The following is an 18,967-nucleotide window of genomic DNA, read 5'->3' as shown; positions in this document are numbered from 1 at the left end:
ATTTCTAACAAGTCCCCTGGCCACGCTGCTGCTGCTCCCGCCGCCATCCAGGAACCACACTTTGAGGCCCACGCTCTAAGGCAAGTTGGGGAGGGTGCGAGGGTCTTCTACAGAGACAGCCCTAAGGGTCCACACCACCGTGTCAACCTTGAGCGCTTCTCACCATGGTTCTCAAGCTCAGCTGCACGTGGAATCTCCGAGGGAGTTTTTAAAGCATACCACTGCCCTTGCCCCTTGCCCAGAGATAGTGATTTAATCTGAGATGGATCTTGGGCACAGGTTCAAAAAGCTCCCAGGTGATTCCATATACAGTCTAGGTTGAGAACTGCTGCTCTATAAACTTGAAATATGAATGTTTCATGTGAGGAATCTGTGGAGTCACCATGCACAAGGCTCGGCACACAGTCAGCTGGACGTGACTCTAAATCTTGCATAAGATTTAAATGGATCCTGCTCTCTGAGGGCTTTGGAGGAGTCGTTCTCCGGTTTACTGTCTTGGCATTAACCAGTGAGACCTCTTTAGATCTGTGCCTCTCAAGCATTTTCAAAAGCATTTTATTGAGTGCCTACGCCATGCCTGGCTCTGGGCTGATGGTGCTGGGGGGATGGAACACAATCCTTGCTGTCCATGATCATGCCCCAGCCACCCTCCCCTTCCACAATCGCCCAGGGGGGAAAGACGAGTCCCTGGGCAGTCAGGAAGCAGTGTGCTCCCGGATCCAGCCCAGATAATTGGACACGTCTGTGTACACACCCGGCTTGTAGCGGTCGCCACAACCCGAGCCCCAGCTGATGATGCCTCGCAGGATGAGCTGGCCCTCTGCAGTCTCGTCCTCACACACTAGTGGGCCCCCGGAGTCACCCTGGGTCGGGGACATGAGGCTCAGAGCTCTTGGCCTGGGGCCAGGACTTGACAGGAAGGAAAGAGAGGGGCAAGCAGGCCCAAAGCCTCACCTGGCATGCGTCGGTGCCGCCCTCGAGGAAGCCAGCACATAGCATGCCGGGGGTAAAGGCGGCCCCGTGCGCGTCCAGAGTGGAGCAGAGCTCAGGAGGGATGAGCGGCACCTGTGCCTCCTGCAGGAAGCTAGAAAATTCCTCTGCTCCTGTGAACGGAGACGGCTTTCCTCACACTCTCGGGACTCCACTTGCCGCAGGACCTGGCTGTGCCAGACTCTTCCAAACCCACTAATCTCTCGCCTCCCTCATAGCAAGCCCGAGAGGCAGGGAGTTGCCATTAACACCGTTGTGTAGACAAGGAAACTGAGGCCAGAGTGGAGCCAGGATTTGAATGGACAGGGCAGAAGCAGGACTGTGTGGAACCCCACTTCCCATCCAGTGTCACAGCACCTTGCCCACCAGCTTGATGGAGCGTGTGGCCGGCATCCTAGTTAGCCCTTGTGGCCCAGCGCTCAGAGGGAAGCAAGAGAAAGTGTGATTCTCTCTGTACCCCTGAGGAGATTTGGGGACCCCCAAAGGCAAATCCCAGGCCCTAGAGGAGCGCACTGCAGAGACAAGGGCCCTGGACGTCCTCACAACCCACCAGGTCAGAGCCACCTGTCCCAGGTGGCACCAAAGCTGCGGGCTTCTCTTGCCTATCCTGGTGGCCAGAGGTCTCCCTCCCGCCCCCAGCCGTTCTGCCTACCTTCGAACTGGTGGCCCCAGCCGGCCACCTCACAGAACGCAGCCTTCGGTTCGGCGGGGCGAACCGCGCTGCTGGGCAGGCACACGGGTTGAACGAAAGGCGACAGGAGGGCGCAACTGCCGTCCGCCCTCTCCTCCAGGCGCACCAGAGCTAACCCAGGCGGAGAGGAGCGTGAGAGGGGGACGGGGGGACTTCAAGCCCTCCCCGCCCTTTCCCCAGGTACCCGAGGGGGCGCTCCCACGCACCCAGGTCGTGCTGGAAGGTAGTGGGCGAGAAGCCCTCATGCAGGCGGTAGGCGCGCACGGCCAGCGTCTGGCACTGCTCGCAGCTCTGGTTAAAGCGGTCCTGGCCGAGCACCACCGTCAGCTCCTCCGGCGCCCGCCTGCGGGCAGGGTGTGAGAGAGAAAGCGCACTCAGAGTCGAGGGGGACCCTCCGGCTCCCGAGTCCTCTCCTTGGTTTCAGCTTCCTCCTTGGAAGCTCTGGAGGGGAGTGGGGAGAAAGTGGGGCGTGGGGGGAGGTAGGGCAAGGGTTCGGGCGTCGAGGGAAGCTGGGCGCGGAGGAGAGAGGAGTTAGGGTCCCGAGCGGGGCGCTGGGCGGGCGGGTACTCGCAGGTTCTGCAGGCAGTGAGCCGCGGTCAGCACCCAGCAGGGGGCGATGAGGCTGCCGGCGCAGAAATCGTGGCGGGAGTACAACGCGGCGATGTAGGGGTGCGCCCCGGGCAGCGCCACCAGTCCCCCGACGATGCGGCTCAGCGAGGACAGCCGTTTCCTGAGGCGCTGTCCGCAGCCGCGCAGACCGGTCCCGGGCAGATGACTCGGCGGCTCGGGCGTCGCGTGCGAGCCTGTGAGAGGAGCCCAGGCTGAGGACAAGGAGCCCCACGATCTGCTGGAATCTAGCTTGCCCTGCGCCCTCTCTGCTCGGACTTCCCACCCCTTCCCAGCTACCTGGAGTTGGGGTCGTGGGCTGAGGCTTCTGCAATGCCGAAATCGAGGGCGAAGGGAGGTTCTGGTGCCCACAGGGGACCTGGGTCGGACGCGGGATTTGGGGCGCCGCCGGGGCTGAGGCCTGGCATTGTGCCAAGTGACAATATTCCCAGCTCAGTCGGTCGCCGCTCCACACGAAGCACCACGGGCGGGTGTCATTGTCCGGGTTCCTGTAACCACAGAAGGGGCGCTATTGGAGCGTGAGGAGCCCCAGAGGGCCCCGGGGCGGAGGGGGACGCCCCTCCCGGCCCACCGGCAGAAGGCGTGGTCGCCCAGTCCCCAGTTCCGCGCTTGCTCTGCAGTCACGTTCCGGTAGGTGGCCTCCGAGGCCCACGGCCGACACCGTGCGCCCGAGATCGTAGTACCCGCCGTCCCGCGGTAGCCGAGCCCGCGGCCGTGGTAGCAGCTTGCCTCGGTGTCTGGGGAGAGACGGGGCTCCCTGCAGCCTGCTGATGGGATGGCCTCCCGCCGCCGTCTCCTGTTCTTTCCCGGCTCTCGCTTCTCCCTCTCCGCACGGCCTTCCCATATAGGGGCGGGGCTCCTGCTTCCCGGCAGACCTTGACTCACCCACGTCGCAGAAGCGTCCAGCGTAGCCCGCCGGGCAGCGGCACAGTCGGCGGCCCTCCGCTTCTAGGCAGCGGCCCCCGTTGAGGCACGGGTTGGTGCGGCAGACTGGGAGAAGGAGCACGTTGAGCCACCCCTGGGCCCAAACACCCCGGGGAGAGCTCCTCTTTCCACTGGCGCACCCCCTGACATCTTGCCCCCTTCTCCTCCCGACCTTCGGCCCTCTTCCCAGGCCAGTTCCCTATCGATCCACTCACCCTGGCTTGCCAGCGGCTTGCAGTGCCCATCGGGACCCTTGCACTGGCACTTGGCGACGCCTGCTGGCCCAAGCCTGTACCATATTTCATTCTCGTGGAAGAACTGGAGAAGCTGAGGCTCGAAGCACTTCTCTGGGGACAAAAGGGGGCAGTGGTCTCAGGAGAGGCTGGGACCATGCCAAGTCTCCAGGGATCCAGAGACCTCTGGGGGGCAGGGGGCTGCTCCTGGTCCCCAGTCACCCCCCACCCTACCCCCCACCAGCACCTCCTTACCCCTCTGGCAGTGCTTCCCAGTGAAGCGTTCTGGACAGATGCAGTGTGGGCTGCTTGGCGTGTTCACGCAGGTCCCTCCCTTCTGGCAGGGGCTGTGTTTGCTGCAGTGGTCTGAGAGATGCACAGTGGGAGGAAGAGTGGGGAGCCTGAGTCAGATACAGGCCAAGTCCCTACTAGCACCTGCTTGTCTTGTGACCTTGATACTCCAAGTTTCCAAGCCTTGGTTTACCCACCTGCAAAATGGAGCTACCCCCTCCCAGAACTTCTCCCTCCGGAGGGAAGGAATGGGCTGTGTGGGCCCAGAATCACAGGTGTGTAGGGTCTGATGACACCCAGGAGACTAATGGGGCGAGGAGAGGGCCCTGGGCAGCACCTTTCACTTTCTTGGGCTCCAGGCAGTAGGCCCATCGCTGGTCCTGCTCGAAGCTGGGGGTGGTAGCACACCTGCAGAAAGAGGTGAGGCTTCCTGCTCTGCCCAGGGGGCTGGCCCACCCTCCCCTATCATAGCCTCCTCTCTCCAAGGAGGGTTCTTTGGGAAGAAGGATGGGCAGAGGCCATGTCCCCCAGGCCCCTGCTCCAACCTCTTCTGGGTCGTCTTACCAGGGCCGTGGGCCTGGCCGGCCCCTGTGGGTACATTTGTAGTGCAGCTGCCGGTGGTACTGGAAGGGGAAGTAGCAGGGCTCCCCAGTGACAGTGAGAACTGCAGGGAGAACACACTCCTTGATCACTTTCCTTGTGCCCCACTGCCCAGGCACCTCCCCTCGGGGTCTGGTTGGAAAAAGGACACACCCTTGAAAAATCCTTTTTCTGCAAGACAGCATCCTGCTTAAGAAGTTGGGTTCTGGAGTCAGACAGCTGAAATGGACTTCTGACTCCACCACTATCTGTGTAACCTTGGGCAAATCTGTAGCCCCGGGGCCTGGAAGAGTGTTTGCCATGAAGTAGGCACTTAATAAATACTTGATAAATGTTGAAGTCACTTGACCATTCTGAGCCTTAGTTTCCTCATCTGTAAAATGGCAACAGTAACAGTGCAGTCAAGGAGTTGCAGTTTTGCAAGATGAAAAGAGTTCTGGAGATGGATGGAGGTGATAGTTGCACATTATGAATGTACTTAATACCACTGAGTTGTCCACTTAAAAATGGTTAAGACAGTGAATTTTATGTTATGTGTATTTTACCACAATAAAAAAAATTTCTTAATGATCTATCCATATTAGTACAGAAAGGTATTCACAATTTTAAGTGAAGAAAAGCAAGTTAAAGACAGCATGTCAAGTATGGTCCTATTTTTGTACAAACATATTTACATTTGCATAAAAAAGAAATCTAGAAGGACATTCTCAAAATTTGTAAGAGTGGTTTTTTGGAAGATAGTGGATTATGGAGGACTTTTTCCTTCTTTGCATTTCTAAACTTTACAATAAAAATACTGCCATTATGGGGCTGGCCTGGTGGCATAGTGGTTAAGTTCACACGCTGCACTTCGATGGCCCAGGGTTTGCAGGTTCTGATGCTGGGGACAGACCAACACACCACTCATTAAGCCATGCTGTGGCAGCATCCAATATATAAAATAAAGGAAGGTTGGCACCGGTGTTAGCTCAGTGACAATCTTCCTCAAGCAAAAAGAGGAAGATTGGCAACAGATGTTAACTCAGGGCCAATCTTCCTTGCCAAGAAAAACACAAAAGACAAAACTCCTGCTACTATAATTTTTTTTGAAATAGTACAACCGAGCCTCATTGTTCACAGATTCTGTATTTGAAAATCTGCCTTCTTGCTGAAATTTATTTTTAATCCCCAAACTAATACTCGAGGTGCTTTCACTGTTGTTCACGGACGTGAACAGAGTGGTGAAAACTTTGAGTTGCCCGAAGTGCACATTCCCAGCTGAGGTCACACAAGGTGACTCCTGCTTCTTGTTTCAGCTCTCCTACTGTCAACAGGTGTCCTTTTCACGGTCTCTTTGGTGCCACGTTTTTCCAAATTTGTGCTTTTGACAGATAACTTCACTGTTGAAAGTGGCCCCCAAATATAGTGCTAAAGTGCTGCCTCGTGTTCCCAGCCACAAGGGGCTGTAACGGCCTTAGGGAAAGTGTCCGTGTGTCAGACGAGGAGGCCTGAGTTACAGTGCTGCTGGCCGTGAGTTCTACATTAATGAATCAACGACATATAGTAAGCAAGGTGTCTTTAAACAGAATCACACATAAAACAAGGTGCGGTATTGACAGTTGATGAGACCGTGGCGATCTGAGCTCACAGAAACCAAGCCCTGTGTGCCCTCTGGGAGCAGGGCTCCAATAGTCGCTAACTGAGTGCTCGCGGTGACTTTATGGAACGTGACTGTCCTGCATAAGATGAGTCGACTGTATCTACTTCAGAGGAGTGTTGTGACGCTTAAATGAGATAATGCCCATGAAACAAAGCAGAGAGTCTGGCACGTGGTAAGTGCTCCATACGCAGTAGCTGTTATTTTGTTGTTAAAGACACAGTGGCACTTGCTGGGGCCCAAACCAGGGACAGGACAGTAAGTGAAGAGAGAGGGGTATGAGATGGGCCTTTAAGATGCAAACGGGATGGACAGGCAGGAGGAGGACCCTAAGTAGATGATTAGGCAAGGGCAGGGCCCCTAGGTTAGATCAGGCAAGAGGGAGGAGAGCAGATTGACTGTGTGTGGAGTGACAGTGAGAGGAGGCTGAGGCAGTCAGGGCTGTTGTGGAGCTGTGCTAAGGGGCTGGGCCTGACCCCAGCAGGCCAGGTTCACCAGAGCAGGGTCCATCCAGGTAAATATTTAGTACCTGGAAGAGTGAAGGCAATGGGGAGCTATGCCAGGGTTTGAGGAGGGGAGAGATGACTGACATCCCCCATCTAATGCTAATATATTTCAAGCATTTCCCATGCACCAGACTGGGAGCTGAGTGCCTCACGTGGATCAACAACTCATTTCTCCTTCTCCACAACCCGAAGAGGTTTACTATTAGCAGCCTGGTTTTACACATGGGGAAATTGATGCTTGGAGAGGTCAAGTCAGTTGCCCAGAGTCACCCAGCACTTAAGTGGTGAAGCTGGAATTCAGAGTCCAGAGGTCCCTGGCCTGTGTGTGGCATGACTGATGCCTGTGAGCTACATCGAGGAAAGGAAAAGAAGGGGGGAGGGTGGGGAAACTGAGGAAGACTGGCAGGTGCTGGACTGGGCACTCAGATACAGCCCAAGCCCTGACCTCAAGGAGCACACAGCTCACTATCACTCTGGGTCCCCAGAGCCCATGGGCACAGGACCTGGCACATAGCACTCAGGTCTGAATACCAGCCAGACAACTCTGGGGCCGAGAGTGAAGAGTGCCCGGGATCCCTCCCCTCGCTCCAAGGTCCCGCGACTGATACCTGTGCACTCCCCACCATACTCACTCCAGCCCCAGGGTTTCTTAGGAGGGGGGCACCAGGCTACCTACCCACCATCTTCTCCTCCTCTATGTGCTTATGCTTCTTGGGGGCTTTCGAAGATGGAGTCTACACGGGGAGAGAAGAGGGCAGGGAATTTGCCCCATAAGTCATAGTCTGCCCCTGATCACATGGTAGTCCCCAGCTTCCTCTCACAGCCGGGAAATGCAGAGACTTTCTCACGAGACCTGCACCCCTCCATTCTCCTCCCATTGTCTCCTCAAGGTCCCCCGCCCCCAGATATGCAGGCTGTGTCCTCATATCCACCAGCTCTGGCTGTCTCCCTCCTCTGCCTGGGCCTTATGGGCTGGCCTTGTCTTTCCAAACAGGCCTTCCAGTCACCTGGACCAGAAGGCCGCTGGCAGAGGCTGAGGCTTTGATAGGGACCTCCAGGGCCATCCCAGCACCATCCTCCTGGTTCCCACAGCCCTCACCGAAAGTGCCAACTCCAGGCTCACCAGCAGGGACCCCAGGAGCAGCAGAGCCCTCATGGTGTCTGTTCGTGGGTCTAACCGCTTGTCCAGGAGTCCAGACCAATAGAATGGGTCAAAGTCCCCGAGGCCTGGGAAGCAGCGATTGGTTGAGCTGCCCTCCTGGGTCTGGTGGAGTATCGGCTGTTTGTGGAAAGCGGAGCAGAGCAGTCCCTTGGTAGGGACCAAGGGGGGCAGTTGGGAGTTGGCGGGCAGAGGCAGGATGGTGAAGAGCAGGGCTCCCCCTCTTTCCCAGATAGTGGGCCTGGAGGCAGGCAGAGGGACTTATGTTTTCCTTATGTTCCGGGTCCTTCTGGGGATGAGGAGTTTCAGAGTACCCAAAGAAAGCTCCCTACCTCAGCTTTTTTGTTTTGTTTTGTTTTTTTGAGTCCATGGGGAAGTGTATTTGTTTTCTACTGGTGTCTAAACTTAACCACAAACTTCACAGCTTAAAACAATACCATTTATTAGTTCGGAAATCCGTGGGTTGAAAGTCCAGCACTGCGTGACTGGGTTTTCTGCTCAGGGTACCTCAAGCCTGAGTTCTCTGGATGATCTGGGGAAAGATCCATTTCCAAGGTTATTTAGGTCGTTGGCAGAATTCAGTTCCTTAAGTTTGTAGAACTTAGGTCCTTGTTTCTTTGCAGGCTGTCAGCCAGCGGCCACTCTCAGCTCCTAGAAGCTGCCTGCAATTCTTGCCTTGTGGCCCCCTCCATCTTTCAAGCTAGCAACAGAGCATCTCCCCTACATTGAGTCTCTCTCACACTTTGAGTCTCCTTTGTCAGGAAGAACCCCATCCCATTTAAGGACCACCCCCCCCCCTCGATTAGGTCAGGCCCACCAAGGATAATTTCCCTATCTTAAGGTCAACTAATTTGGGACCTTAATTCCATTTGCAGCATTCTCCTACAGAAGCATCTAGATTAGTGTTTGATTGAGTAGCAGGGAGAAGGTATGCATACACCAGGGATCTTGGGGGCCATCTTAGAATTCTACCACAGAAAGTGAACCAAGAAAGTAAATAATCCCATGGGAAAAATGGTAAACCAAGGGGTGCTAAAATGTGCAGTTGGAGCGCAAGGGAGGGAGAAGGGGTGGGCATGTGTTGTTTTTCCTGTCATCAACCATTTATCTTGCTTCAGTAACTACGCCTTGACTTTTCCTTTGGGAACCACTCCTCTTTCATCCCCACCATCAGTCTTGGTGCTGCCAACTCTACCCTCAGTTCTAGGGCTGAGGGTGTGGCCTAGGTCTGGCCAATCAGAGCATGGTATCTCTAGACTGCAGCTATTGGTCCAGGAATAAGCATATACACAAGTTTAGCCAATCAGAGCCAGACTTGGGACTTTTGTCAGAACTTTTGGGAAAAAGGTACCTTCTTCCCACTGTGGGCACTAAGACTGTGAGCCTGGAGATTTTGAAGGCCATCTTTGTCACTGCTTGGGGAGGGCTTGCCTGAGAATGAAGCCTACGTGTAGGAAAAGCAGAGCAAACAGGGAAGGAAGGGTGGAGGGACGCTGGGGGAGGCAGCTTCCGAGATGGTCCCCACTGATCCTCACCTCCTGGGATTCATGACCTTGTATAGTCTCTTCTCAGAGCTGTTCTGTGTGTCCAATAGAATATGGCAGAAGTGATGATGTTTGACTTCCAAGTCCAGGTCATAAAAGGCATTGTAGTTTCTGCCTTGGTCTCTTGGATCAAGAGGAGAAGCCAGCTGCCATGCGGTGAGGGCACTTAAGCAGCCCTGCAGAGAGGCCCTTGTGGGGAGAAAGTAAAACCTCCTGCCAACAACCAGCACCAATTTGACCCCTGTGTGAATGAGCCACCTTGAGAGTGGATACTGCAGCCGCAGCCGACATCTGGCATGCAGCCTCACAGAGATCTCAAGCCAGAAGCATCCAACTAAGCTCCTCCTGAATTTTTTTTATTAAGATGTGATTAACATATAACATTAGTTCTCCTGAATTCTTGAACTTTAGTAACTGAAAAATGATCATTGATTGTTGTTGTTTTCAGCTGTAAGTTTCAGAGTGCTTTGTTACCCAGTATTTGACGACTGATTCAGACAGATGGATCCCTGATGACTGCCTGTGAGAACCTGAGTCCTAACACTGGGTACCCTCAAGAATCCTGTTTCATGAGCCAAGAAAACCAATTTGAGTAGATTTCCATCACCTTTGAAAGGAGTCCTGACTGATACAAATTAACCTGTGGGAAATGAAGACAGAATGTAGCAATTTCTTAACTCTGCTGGAAGTGAGGCAGGCCGTGGAAGACTTCCTGAGACAGAAACACAGCAAGAGGACGGCAGGAGGAGCTGGGGCTCCTTTTCAACAATTGTTTTCAAAGGTAAAATGTTGATGCAACAGCTGTTGAGACCACGAGGAAAGCAAAACTATGAGATGATAGGTGAGCTGCTTAGAGTGAAAGAACTTTCATCAGCTCTTCATTGCACCTGAGTACAGACCACGGCCTGGGGCTGGTCCCCCAATGGATCCTTCCTCCTGGTGAGAAGCCAGCTCTCCCTGTGAATGCAACAGGTCTTCACAATGAGTAGAGGTTTGCAGGTAGGAAAGGAGGGAAGGGCTTCCAGGCAGAGTGAGTAATACAACTTCACAGAAGCCTGGATGCAGCACATGAAATGAGGGATGTGGTGAGCACAGGGGCTTGGTTGGGAACGTTAGATGAGGTGTGAAGTCCATTGGGACCGAAGGTGGACATTCGTGGGTATTTGGATGTTCAACATCTATTCCCCCTTCCTCTTTCTCTAGTCTCCCAGTTTCTATTTGTGGGTCACCCCTCTCCCACTGTGTGGTGAAAGGGTAATTCCTCATGACCGTCTCCCACTATGGAAGCCTAATGGACCAGATCACCCTCTCCCTACCATAGCATAGCCTGAGAGACCTAAACTCAGCCAGTGGGTGCTCTCTCCCAGGGCTCTGAGTCCTGAGCACATCCTGCCACATAAGGATGGCAAAAAGAGTTGGAGTTGGAGGTCTGGCATTGCACCACCAGTGCCCTGACCACATTGTCCCTGCTATACGGCATAAGTCAGGATGCCTTCCGAAAACCAAGCTTGAGCAGTAAAGAAATTCAAATTCATCATTTCACATCACAAGAGATCTAGAATGGAAGAGCTCCAGGAAAAGTGCTTTGAGTGATTTAACAATGTCATAAAAAACCCAAGTTCTTTCCCCTTTATCTTTTCTAGGGTCTTTGACGTACAAACCTTCAGGCTGACTCTCTCATGGTCACAAGATGGCTGCCACAACTCCAGCAATCACATCTAAACTCTAGTGAAGAAGAGGGACCTTCCCTTCCAATAGATCCTTCTTAGAAATGAGGACACTTTCTTCAAAAAAATCCCAAGCAGAGCTCCCCTCATTGGCCAGAATTGGGTCACCTGACACCCATAAATCAATCTCTGCTAAGGGTAGGAGCTCTCTATAACTGGCTTAGACCCATCAGTCCTGGAGCTAGATTAGAGGCATGTGAAGTGAAGTGTCCACTGGAACAGAATTGGGACTCTGCGAACAAGGAAGAGGAGTGGCACGGATATTAGGTGGACAACCACAGTGTCTGCTGTAATTCCTGCTTCCTGATCCTCTCGTGGCCCTTAATTCCTGCCTATTTCCAAGCCTATCCCTTCTAGTTGATGCTGAAAATCCCTGAGGGCCTTCCGGTAAAGTAAATTCCCTTTTGTTTAACACGCTAGAGTCGTTATTGTTGCTTGCAGCCTAGAACCCTCTCTCCCCTATGACTCCAGCCTAATCAGCCTCCAAGTTCTGTTCATTCCACTGCCTAAATATTTCTCAGATCCCTCCACTTCTCTCCATTTCTACTGCCTCTTTCTTTGACTTCCAGAAAATTCAAGGCATCTACAGCGGTGGGACATAATTTGAAAGCCTGTGTTGGGTATCTATCATTTCCCCTGTTTAGTATTCATTCTCCTTTTTTCTAGTGAGGGCCCTCAATGTTCCTTTGGGGAAGGACCCATCCTCTTCCAGCCAGTGGATAAAATAAAGCTTAGCCATCCCTCAGTTGAGGGTAGAGTGGGCCTGTGATCTAGACCTGGCCAATCAGAACACTGCCTCCCTCTGTCCTCAGTGATTGGTTCAAGATGAACACCTGACCCAAATCAAACCAGTGAGAAGCAGCCCCAGGATTTTTGCTGGAATCAAGATAAAGGCTTTCTCTCTCAGTAGAAGTTGCCGTATTGGTAGAAAGTGAGCTTGGAGCTTCTGGCAGCCATCTTTAACATCTCAGAGGGAGAACTGCCAGAGAATAAAGACAACACAGACAAAAGCAGAATTAGAATTAGAGTTAGAATATGGGAAAGACAAATTTTGAGTGACACCATTTGAGACCTGGGATCCAAAGACACTTGAAGTCAGAATCACCACCTATACTTTTCAGTTACTTGAATGAATAAGTTCCCTTTTTTGCCTAAAGTAATTTTAGTTGCAACTAGAAGTCCTAACTGTTGCAAGAATTCATGAATTGTTACCAGGAAGTTCCTAAAACAAAACAAAACAAAACAAAACAAAACAAAACAAAACAAAACTTCTCATAATCAGCTCTGTAAGTCAGTAGCTTAAAGAATAGGAAAATAATGAAACAGGAACTGGAGGGTAAAGACAGAAATGAGCTTGAATCAGGAAAGCTTCAAATCTCGTCTTGGCCACTGCCCCCCAGCGTGGTGACCATGGGTCAGGGGCTCAGTCTCTCTGAACCTTAATTGCTACACCTCTTTTGGGAGGATAGGCACTCACACTGCCTGACAGACATGCCGAGATGTTTGAAGGCATGTGAAAGGACAGAGCCTGGCATATGGTTGAACTCGACCTATAGAAGTTTACAAAGAAACTTTGCCACGTCGACCCACTCCCCGTCCTCAGCAATTTCTACACACCTGCCCCAGTTCTTCCTGCAAGTCCAGGTCTCTTCCACCAACTACTTTGGACCAGAGCAGAGAGGCACAATCTCCCTGCCCCGGCTTCTGTCTTTCTACAGCTGGGGTGTGGGTCTATGGGCTAAGAAATGGGAAGCCATCAAGTTCCTGCTCACAAGTGATACACACAGACGAACACGAACTCCGCTCCTCTCTAGCAGAGACTTGAGGCATAGATTTCAAGAGGTAGCGGAACTACCTGTTCAAAGGCAAGTTTAGGGGATCAGAAGGTACCCAGCCCACCATCCTTCATTCCTCCTCAGTTGGTGGCACCATTTTTCTCCCAGTCATTCAGGCTGTCACCGTGGATCCTTTGTACAAATGGAAGCCACTCCTTCCTCTGGACTGGTGCTGTCTGACGGAACTTTCTGTAATGATGGACATACTCTCTATCTGTGTTGTCCAGTCTGGGAGCCACTAATCATACACGGCTGTTGAGCACTTGAACTGTGGCTAGGATGACTGGGAAACTGCACTTTCATTTCACTTCATTTTAATTAACTTAAATTTAAATAGCCATGTGTGGCTAGTGGCTACTGTATTGGACAGCACAGCTCCAGGTGGTTGCAGAAAGGTCAGCGTGTGACCTTCACACCGTGTGACAAGAGGGAGAAGGATGTGATATAATGTCGGAGGGCCACACAGTCCATCCCTGATCAAGTTGGGCCTTGGTAGGCCAGGGGGAGGAGTTGGGGTTTTATTTTTAAGTGTAATGGTAAGTATATTAGTTATCTATTGCTGCTAATAAGAGATAACAAATTGCCCCCAAATTTAGCTGCTTAAACGACAAACACTGATTGTGTTGCAGTGGGTCAGGAACTCAGGCACTGTGTAACCAGGTACCTCTGGACCGGAGTCTCTCGGGAGGCCGCAGTCACCTCGACTGAAGAAGGATCCACTTCCAGGTTCACTCACAAGGCTGGTGGTGGAGACCTCAGTTCCCTGCCATGTAGGCCTCTCCACAGGGCAGCTCACAACATGGCAGCTGGCTTCCCTGCGTGAGCCAGTGACGGGGTGAGAGTGGGCACCTAACACGGAAGCCACAGTCTTTAGTGACCTGATCAGGAGAGTGACATTCCATCCCTTTGGCTGCATTCTTTTCATGAGAAGTGAGTTATCAGGTTCAGCCCACACTCACGGGGAGGGGGGTCACGTCAGGGTGTGAACCCCAAGAGGAGGGATCATGGGGCCACCCTGGAGGTGTCCATCCAGGAAGCCGCTGGTGGGTGCTGAGCAGGAGAGTGCGAGGATCAGGTTGATCATTTTTAAAATGAGCAATATCTTCACATGATACAAGATTAAAAGTCCGAAACGGCATATGATGAACAGCCTCGCTCCCGCCTCTGTCCCCAGCCCCTTAACTCCCTTTTCTCAGACGCAACCAGCATTCTGCGCCTCCTGTGGCCACGCCCCTAGAAGCAAATTTGTCCATAGTAGTTAGTGTCGTTCACCAAATATTTCCAATTCTATTCTCTTTGCAGGCGTATAGTAGCTATTGCAGGAATCTATCTCTGTGTAACAAATTTAGGGGCATAAAACAACAACTATTTTATTATGCTCATGGATTTTGCAGGTCACGAATTCAGGCAGGACACAGCAGGAATGGCTTGTCTCCGCGCCACAGTGCCAGGGGCTTCAGCGGGGGGCACTTGAACGGCTGGGGCTGATTCCAATGGCCAGGAGCTGGAATCACCTGGAGGTTTCCTCACTCGTATGGCTGATGCTTGGGGTGGGATAACTGAAAGGCTGGGCTCAGTGGGGAATGTCAAGCAGAGCAGAGCACCTGCACATGGCCTTTCATTCGGTTTGGGCGTCTCACAGCATGGCCACTGATTCTGAGGGAACATCCTGAGAGAAGTTTCTGGAGAATAAGCATTGCCAGAAAACAAGGCTGCATGGCTTTCCTGACCTAGCCTCAGACCTGATGTGCGTCACTTCCACCAGATTCTCCTGATGCTGAGAGTCACTAAGGCTGAACCAGAGTCAAGGACAGGGAAATGAGAGCCCACTTGCTGATGTGGGGGTGTCAAGGTCACACTGAAGAAGTGCCTGTGGGATGAGAGCTTATTGTGACGCTCATCTTTGGAAAATACCATCTGCTACGGCAGTGCTGTACCTCCCCACCCCTTTCGAGTTAGTCGTGGCCGTGTGGTTTGCTTTGACCAATGAAATGTGAGCAGAAGTGACTTGTGCCACTTTCGGGTGCAAGCTTTAAAGGCCATGGAGATTGACCGCATCTCCTTTTTCTGTCTGCCATTGTAGAAGCACAAAGTGAGATGGAGCCCCCGTGATCCTGAGTCCCAAGTGACGACTCTGAGCGGAGCATCCCTGCCTCCCAACAGCCTGCAGGGACGTGCAGTGTACCAGAGAAAGAGGCTTTCATTGTTTTAAGTCACTGAAATTTGGGGATTGTGTGTTACTGCAGCGTAACCTAGCCTACCTGACCCTTTTTATGCAAACGGTAGCAAACCTTACACACTGATCTGCATTTTGCTTTTTTCATTTAACAATATATCTTGGAGATTGTTTGTATCAGTACATGAAGAGCACCTCCACACTCTTTTAAAACAGCTGCATAGTATTCCTGTACAGAAAAGGACTAAATTTTACCTAACTAGTCCCTATAAAGACAATTAGTACCTTTCATCTTTTCAGACAACGCTGCAATGAACAAGCTTGAACATTCGTTTCTTATTTTGCTTGAGTGCAATTATATTTGTAGGATAAATTCCTAGAAATGCATATCTCAGATAGTTGGTGGCAGGTTTCCCTTTTAAAAAGGACTACTTGGGGGCTGGCCCCGTGGCCGAGTGGTTAAGTTCGCGCGCTCCGCTGCAGGCAGCCCAGTGTTTCGTTGGTTCGAATCCTGGGCGCGGACATGGCACTGCTCATCAGACCACGCTGAGGCAGCGTCCCACATGCCACAACTAGAAGAACCCACAACGAAGAATATACAACTATGTACCGGGGGGCTTTGGGGAGAAAAAGGAAAAAATAAAATCTTAAAAAAAAAAAAAAAAAAAAAAAAAAAGGACTACTTGGCTGCAGGGGGAGAATGTGTTGAAAAGTCAGCCCCTGAGAGTTGCACACGACACTTTCCCCTCCTCACCTCATATCAATCGCCATGTCCTGTTCATCCCAGCTCCAGGAGCGCTCTCAATCTGGCTGCTCGTCTACACTCCCTGGCCACTGCCCCAGCGTGGGCTACCGTCATTCCTCTCTAATGGTTCCTCTTAAAAGGTCTCCCACCTGTCTTACTCAGGATACTTGGCTGCAAACGACGAAGCCAACTCTGGGTGACTCAGGTGGACAGCGAACTGACTGGACTGCTCCTGGGTGCTTGCGGACTCCCCCTACCCAGGAGGAGCCTGGCTTGACCACCTCCCCCTCCCCTTCCACTGCCGCCATAATGAATCCTAAATGGTCCATCAGATGTCTTATGTTAATCACTTGCTTTGGATTCATAAACCTGATTGGAAGCATTGGAAATGTGCTCCAACTACCGGGGACCTTGGAAAGGAAATTCTGCCACCCTCTGATTTCCCCACTGGAAGGCAGGGCCTGTCTCTGCATTTAATAGGTTTCCTCCCAAAGGAGAGGGGTGTTCAGATGCTGAACACCAAACAACAGGTGTCTACAGCTCAGCCTAAGGCCCTCTCTTCTGACCTTTGACCCCACCCCTAACACATCCTCCACAGTGTGGCTTGGAGCCCTCGGTGTAAGCAAATCTGATCACACCACTCGCTGGCTTAAAACACCCTTGACAGGTCCCTCCTATCTTCAAAACGAAATCCAAACTCCTTACCTAACTTGCAAGGACTTCCCTGATCCGGGCTCCTCCTAAGGCCTCAGCCTCCATTTTGCCCCTCAAGCCCACCCCAAAGTGCACCTGAAACTCTAGCCCAAGGTTCTGCCCTCAGGTGCCGAATGCAAGGGCCCTTACCACCCTCCTTGACAGAGCTTTGCACATGCACTGGCCCTCTGTCCAGAAGGCTCTTTCTCTCCCCACTCCAGTTACCTCCGAAACCTGCATATTCTGACTTAACCCTCAAGTCTCACTTGGACACAACAGCCTTAGCTGGCTGGGGTACCCACCTTCTGTCCTACCGGCCACTGGGTTTTCCTCTTTCAAGGTACTTGTCTTTACTCCCAGACGCATCCTTGATCCATGCCCTTTTTTCCATCTCCTCTGCCACTTTCTTGGCCCGAGCCACCATGCCCTCTCTCCTGGAGTTCCGTAGCCTCCCAACTGCTCCCTCTGCTTCCAGTGTTGGCCCCTAAAAGTTCACGAGCTAGAATGACCTCTTTAACGTACAAATTATCCTTTCAAAAGCTTCACCTTTCACTGAAGAAAAACAAACTAACTCCTAGCTATGGTCTACAAAGCCTTCCACGACCTAGCTGGTGTCCTTGCTCCTTCCTTCCTTCATCTCCTCTCAGACCACCAGGCCCTGAAGCTACACAGGCCTTCTTCCTGTTCCTTGAACACACCAAACTTACTCTAGGCTCAGAACCTTTGCACCTGCTGTTGCCTCTGCTTGGAACCCTGCTCCCCTTGGGCTTTGAGTGGCTGGATCTGCTCAAATGTCACACTCTGAGACCATTTTTCCTCACTCCCTATTTTGTCTTAATGTCTTAATGCAACTTCCAAAGCTGGGGGGTCTTCTACTCGCTGTAAGACAAGCCAACTGTCAAGAGGCAAGGTGGTAGGAGAGAAAGGGTCTTTTTATTATAGCTTGCCAGCAAGGGGGAAGATGGTGGACTTGTATTCTAAAGAACCATCTTAAAACTACAAAATTTTGAAGCAGTTATATAGGGTAAATGAGCCAAAAAAGGGGGGTGGGTCTCGGAATGTTGACCATCTGGTGTTGTAGTCCTTGAGACTACAGAGCATCCCTTCCTCTTGTCACCGGTGACAGATACCAGCAGAGGGCTTTTTCCCAAAGGTCGTTACATCCCTGGAAAAATTGAAAGAACAAAGTTATTGCCTTATTGGAATAGGGAAGTCTATGTATAAGCCAAAGCTATGAAAATAGCAGAGCACGCATATTTCTCACAAGCAGGTGCATATTTATCTAGGCTATGTGCAAACTAGAGCATTGCTGACAAGGAAAGGAGGTGTCCTGTGCATCAAGGTCATGTATAGTCCTAACATGGTTCCCCTCTATACGATGGCTTCCTTTATGCTAACCTATGCTAACCATTGGCTGTATTTATCTTGGCTATTTAGGCGGTGCGGACAGTAGCAGCACTTATCACTCTCTAAGACCATTCTCTTTATTTGTTTATTTACAGGATTATCACCTTTAGTCCCTTCTCACATGTGAGCAGGGAGCTTGGCTATCTTGCTGACACCACTATATTCCCCAGCAGATGGCTCGGTGCCTGGCAGAAAGCAGGTGCTCTGTATTTTTGGATGAATGAATGGACAGGGATCAGAGAACCCTAGTTGAATCTGGCTCTGCCTTAGTCGCTGAGTTTGGGCAAGCCTCCTTTCCTGGTTTGTGAAGAGGGGGTGGAGTGGGTAGGATGCTGAGCCAGAAGTTGAGTAGCTGTAAAATTTCGGCCTGTCTTCTCCCTAGTCTTCGGCCTGGAGCCAGCCACTGGACCTCTGGCGCTTCAGCTCCTCACCTGTATAATGGGTGTGACTTCATCCCAACGTCTCAGGGCGGTACTGCTGCCTTATAAGGCAGCAGAGGCCGAGGGCGGGCGAGGCCGTGTGGGTGGAGAGAAATCACAACATCCGGCTGCGGGGCCAGGGCGGGGGCGCCTGCTGTGGCCAGGCCAGAGGCTTGGGGAGGCTGAGGCTGGGGAGGTCGTCAGCTCCCTCCTGGCCTCTCCGCTCTTCCAACGTGCACCCTCCAGGATGGGCCAACCCAAAGAAACACGGCCGGACACATGGCCCAAACAAGCCCGCGGCCGACCCGCAGGAGGCAAAGGACCCCAAGGGCGTCCCCTCCAAACCTTGGAAAAGCCTAGGCGAACTAAAGGGACCCGGTCCACACCCTTATCTGATGGCCCCATCAGAGTGCATTGCTGAGAATGACTGACGCTTGCATAATCCAATCAAACATCCGGGATCCAGGGCGTGACCCAGAGGACCCACCTCCGTTGTCCCGCGGAGGGCTCGGCCCTAATTGGCAGTTCGGTATCCTACGAAGGCCCAGAAATTCGAACCTAGGGGCTGAATCCCACCTCAGACCAACCAGGAAGAGGTGACGTACTAAGTCCCGCCCCCTCACTCCTTTGAGCGAATCCCTGGCTCGGGGGGCGGGGGAAAATTAAGAGGCTGTCTAATGGGAAGACGGCGCGGGGAGCACCCACCCGGTTATTGGCCGAGTAAAGTAAACAGAGGGCAGGGCGGGGCGGGCTGGCGCTGGGTG

General features: G+C 52.3%; 1 protein-coding gene and 1 long non-coding RNA gene across 2 annotated transcripts; both read right to left on the bottom strand.

Annotated features, from left to right (window-relative positions):
* Positions 1-518: 518 nt before the first annotated feature.
* F12 (coagulation factor XII) lies at positions 519-7,948 on the bottom strand. The gene is made up of 14 exons (XM_008506444.2): positions 7,598-7,948; positions 7,175-7,232; positions 4,321-4,420; positions 4,094-4,164; positions 3,721-3,831; positions 3,448-3,579; positions 3,194-3,298; positions 2,880-3,045; positions 2,588-2,796; positions 2,253-2,484; positions 1,888-2,024; positions 1,643-1,792; positions 955-1,103; positions 519-863 (listed from the first exon to the last, which is right to left on the bottom strand). Exons 1-14 carry the CDS (start codon positions 7,652-7,654, stop codon positions 696-698), a joined length of 1,845 nt encoding a protein of 614 aa, XP_008504666.2. The 5' UTR covers positions 7,655-7,948; the 3' UTR covers positions 519-695.
* A 9,343-nt stretch (positions 7,949-17,291) lies between these two features.
* Positions 17,292-18,834, bottom strand: LOC139075245 (uncharacterized). The gene is made up of 2 exons (XR_011525439.1): positions 18,216-18,834; positions 17,292-17,542 (listed from the first exon to the last, which is right to left on the bottom strand). It is a non-coding gene; the product is annotated as an uncharacterized lncRNA (long non-coding RNA).
* Between the last annotated feature and the right edge of the window lie 133 nt (positions 18,835-18,967).

Source organism: Equus przewalskii, chromosome 13 (assembly GCF_037783145.1).
Source record: "Equus przewalskii isolate Varuska chromosome 13, EquPr2, whole genome shotgun sequence".
NCBI classification, from domain to species: domain Eukaryota; kingdom Metazoa; phylum Chordata; class Mammalia; order Perissodactyla; family Equidae; genus Equus; species Equus przewalskii.
This window is presented reverse-complemented; position numbering and strand designations above follow the sequence as displayed.

Bases quoted from the DNA above. Each gene is read 5' to 3' on its own strand.
- F12 (XM_008506444.2), bottom strand. From the start codon at position 7,654: ATGAGGGCTCTGCTGCTCCTGGGGTCCCTGCTGGTGAGCCTGGAGTTG. The intron at 3,832-4,093 runs GTGCTGCCCAGG...TGCATCTCTCAG, and splicing joins GGAGCCCAAGAAAGTGAAAG to ACCACTGCAGCAAACACAGC. The intron at 1,793-1,887 runs GTGCGTGGGAGC...CGCCTGGGTTAG, and splicing joins TACCTTCCAGCACGACCTGG to CTCTGGTGCGCCTGGAGGAG.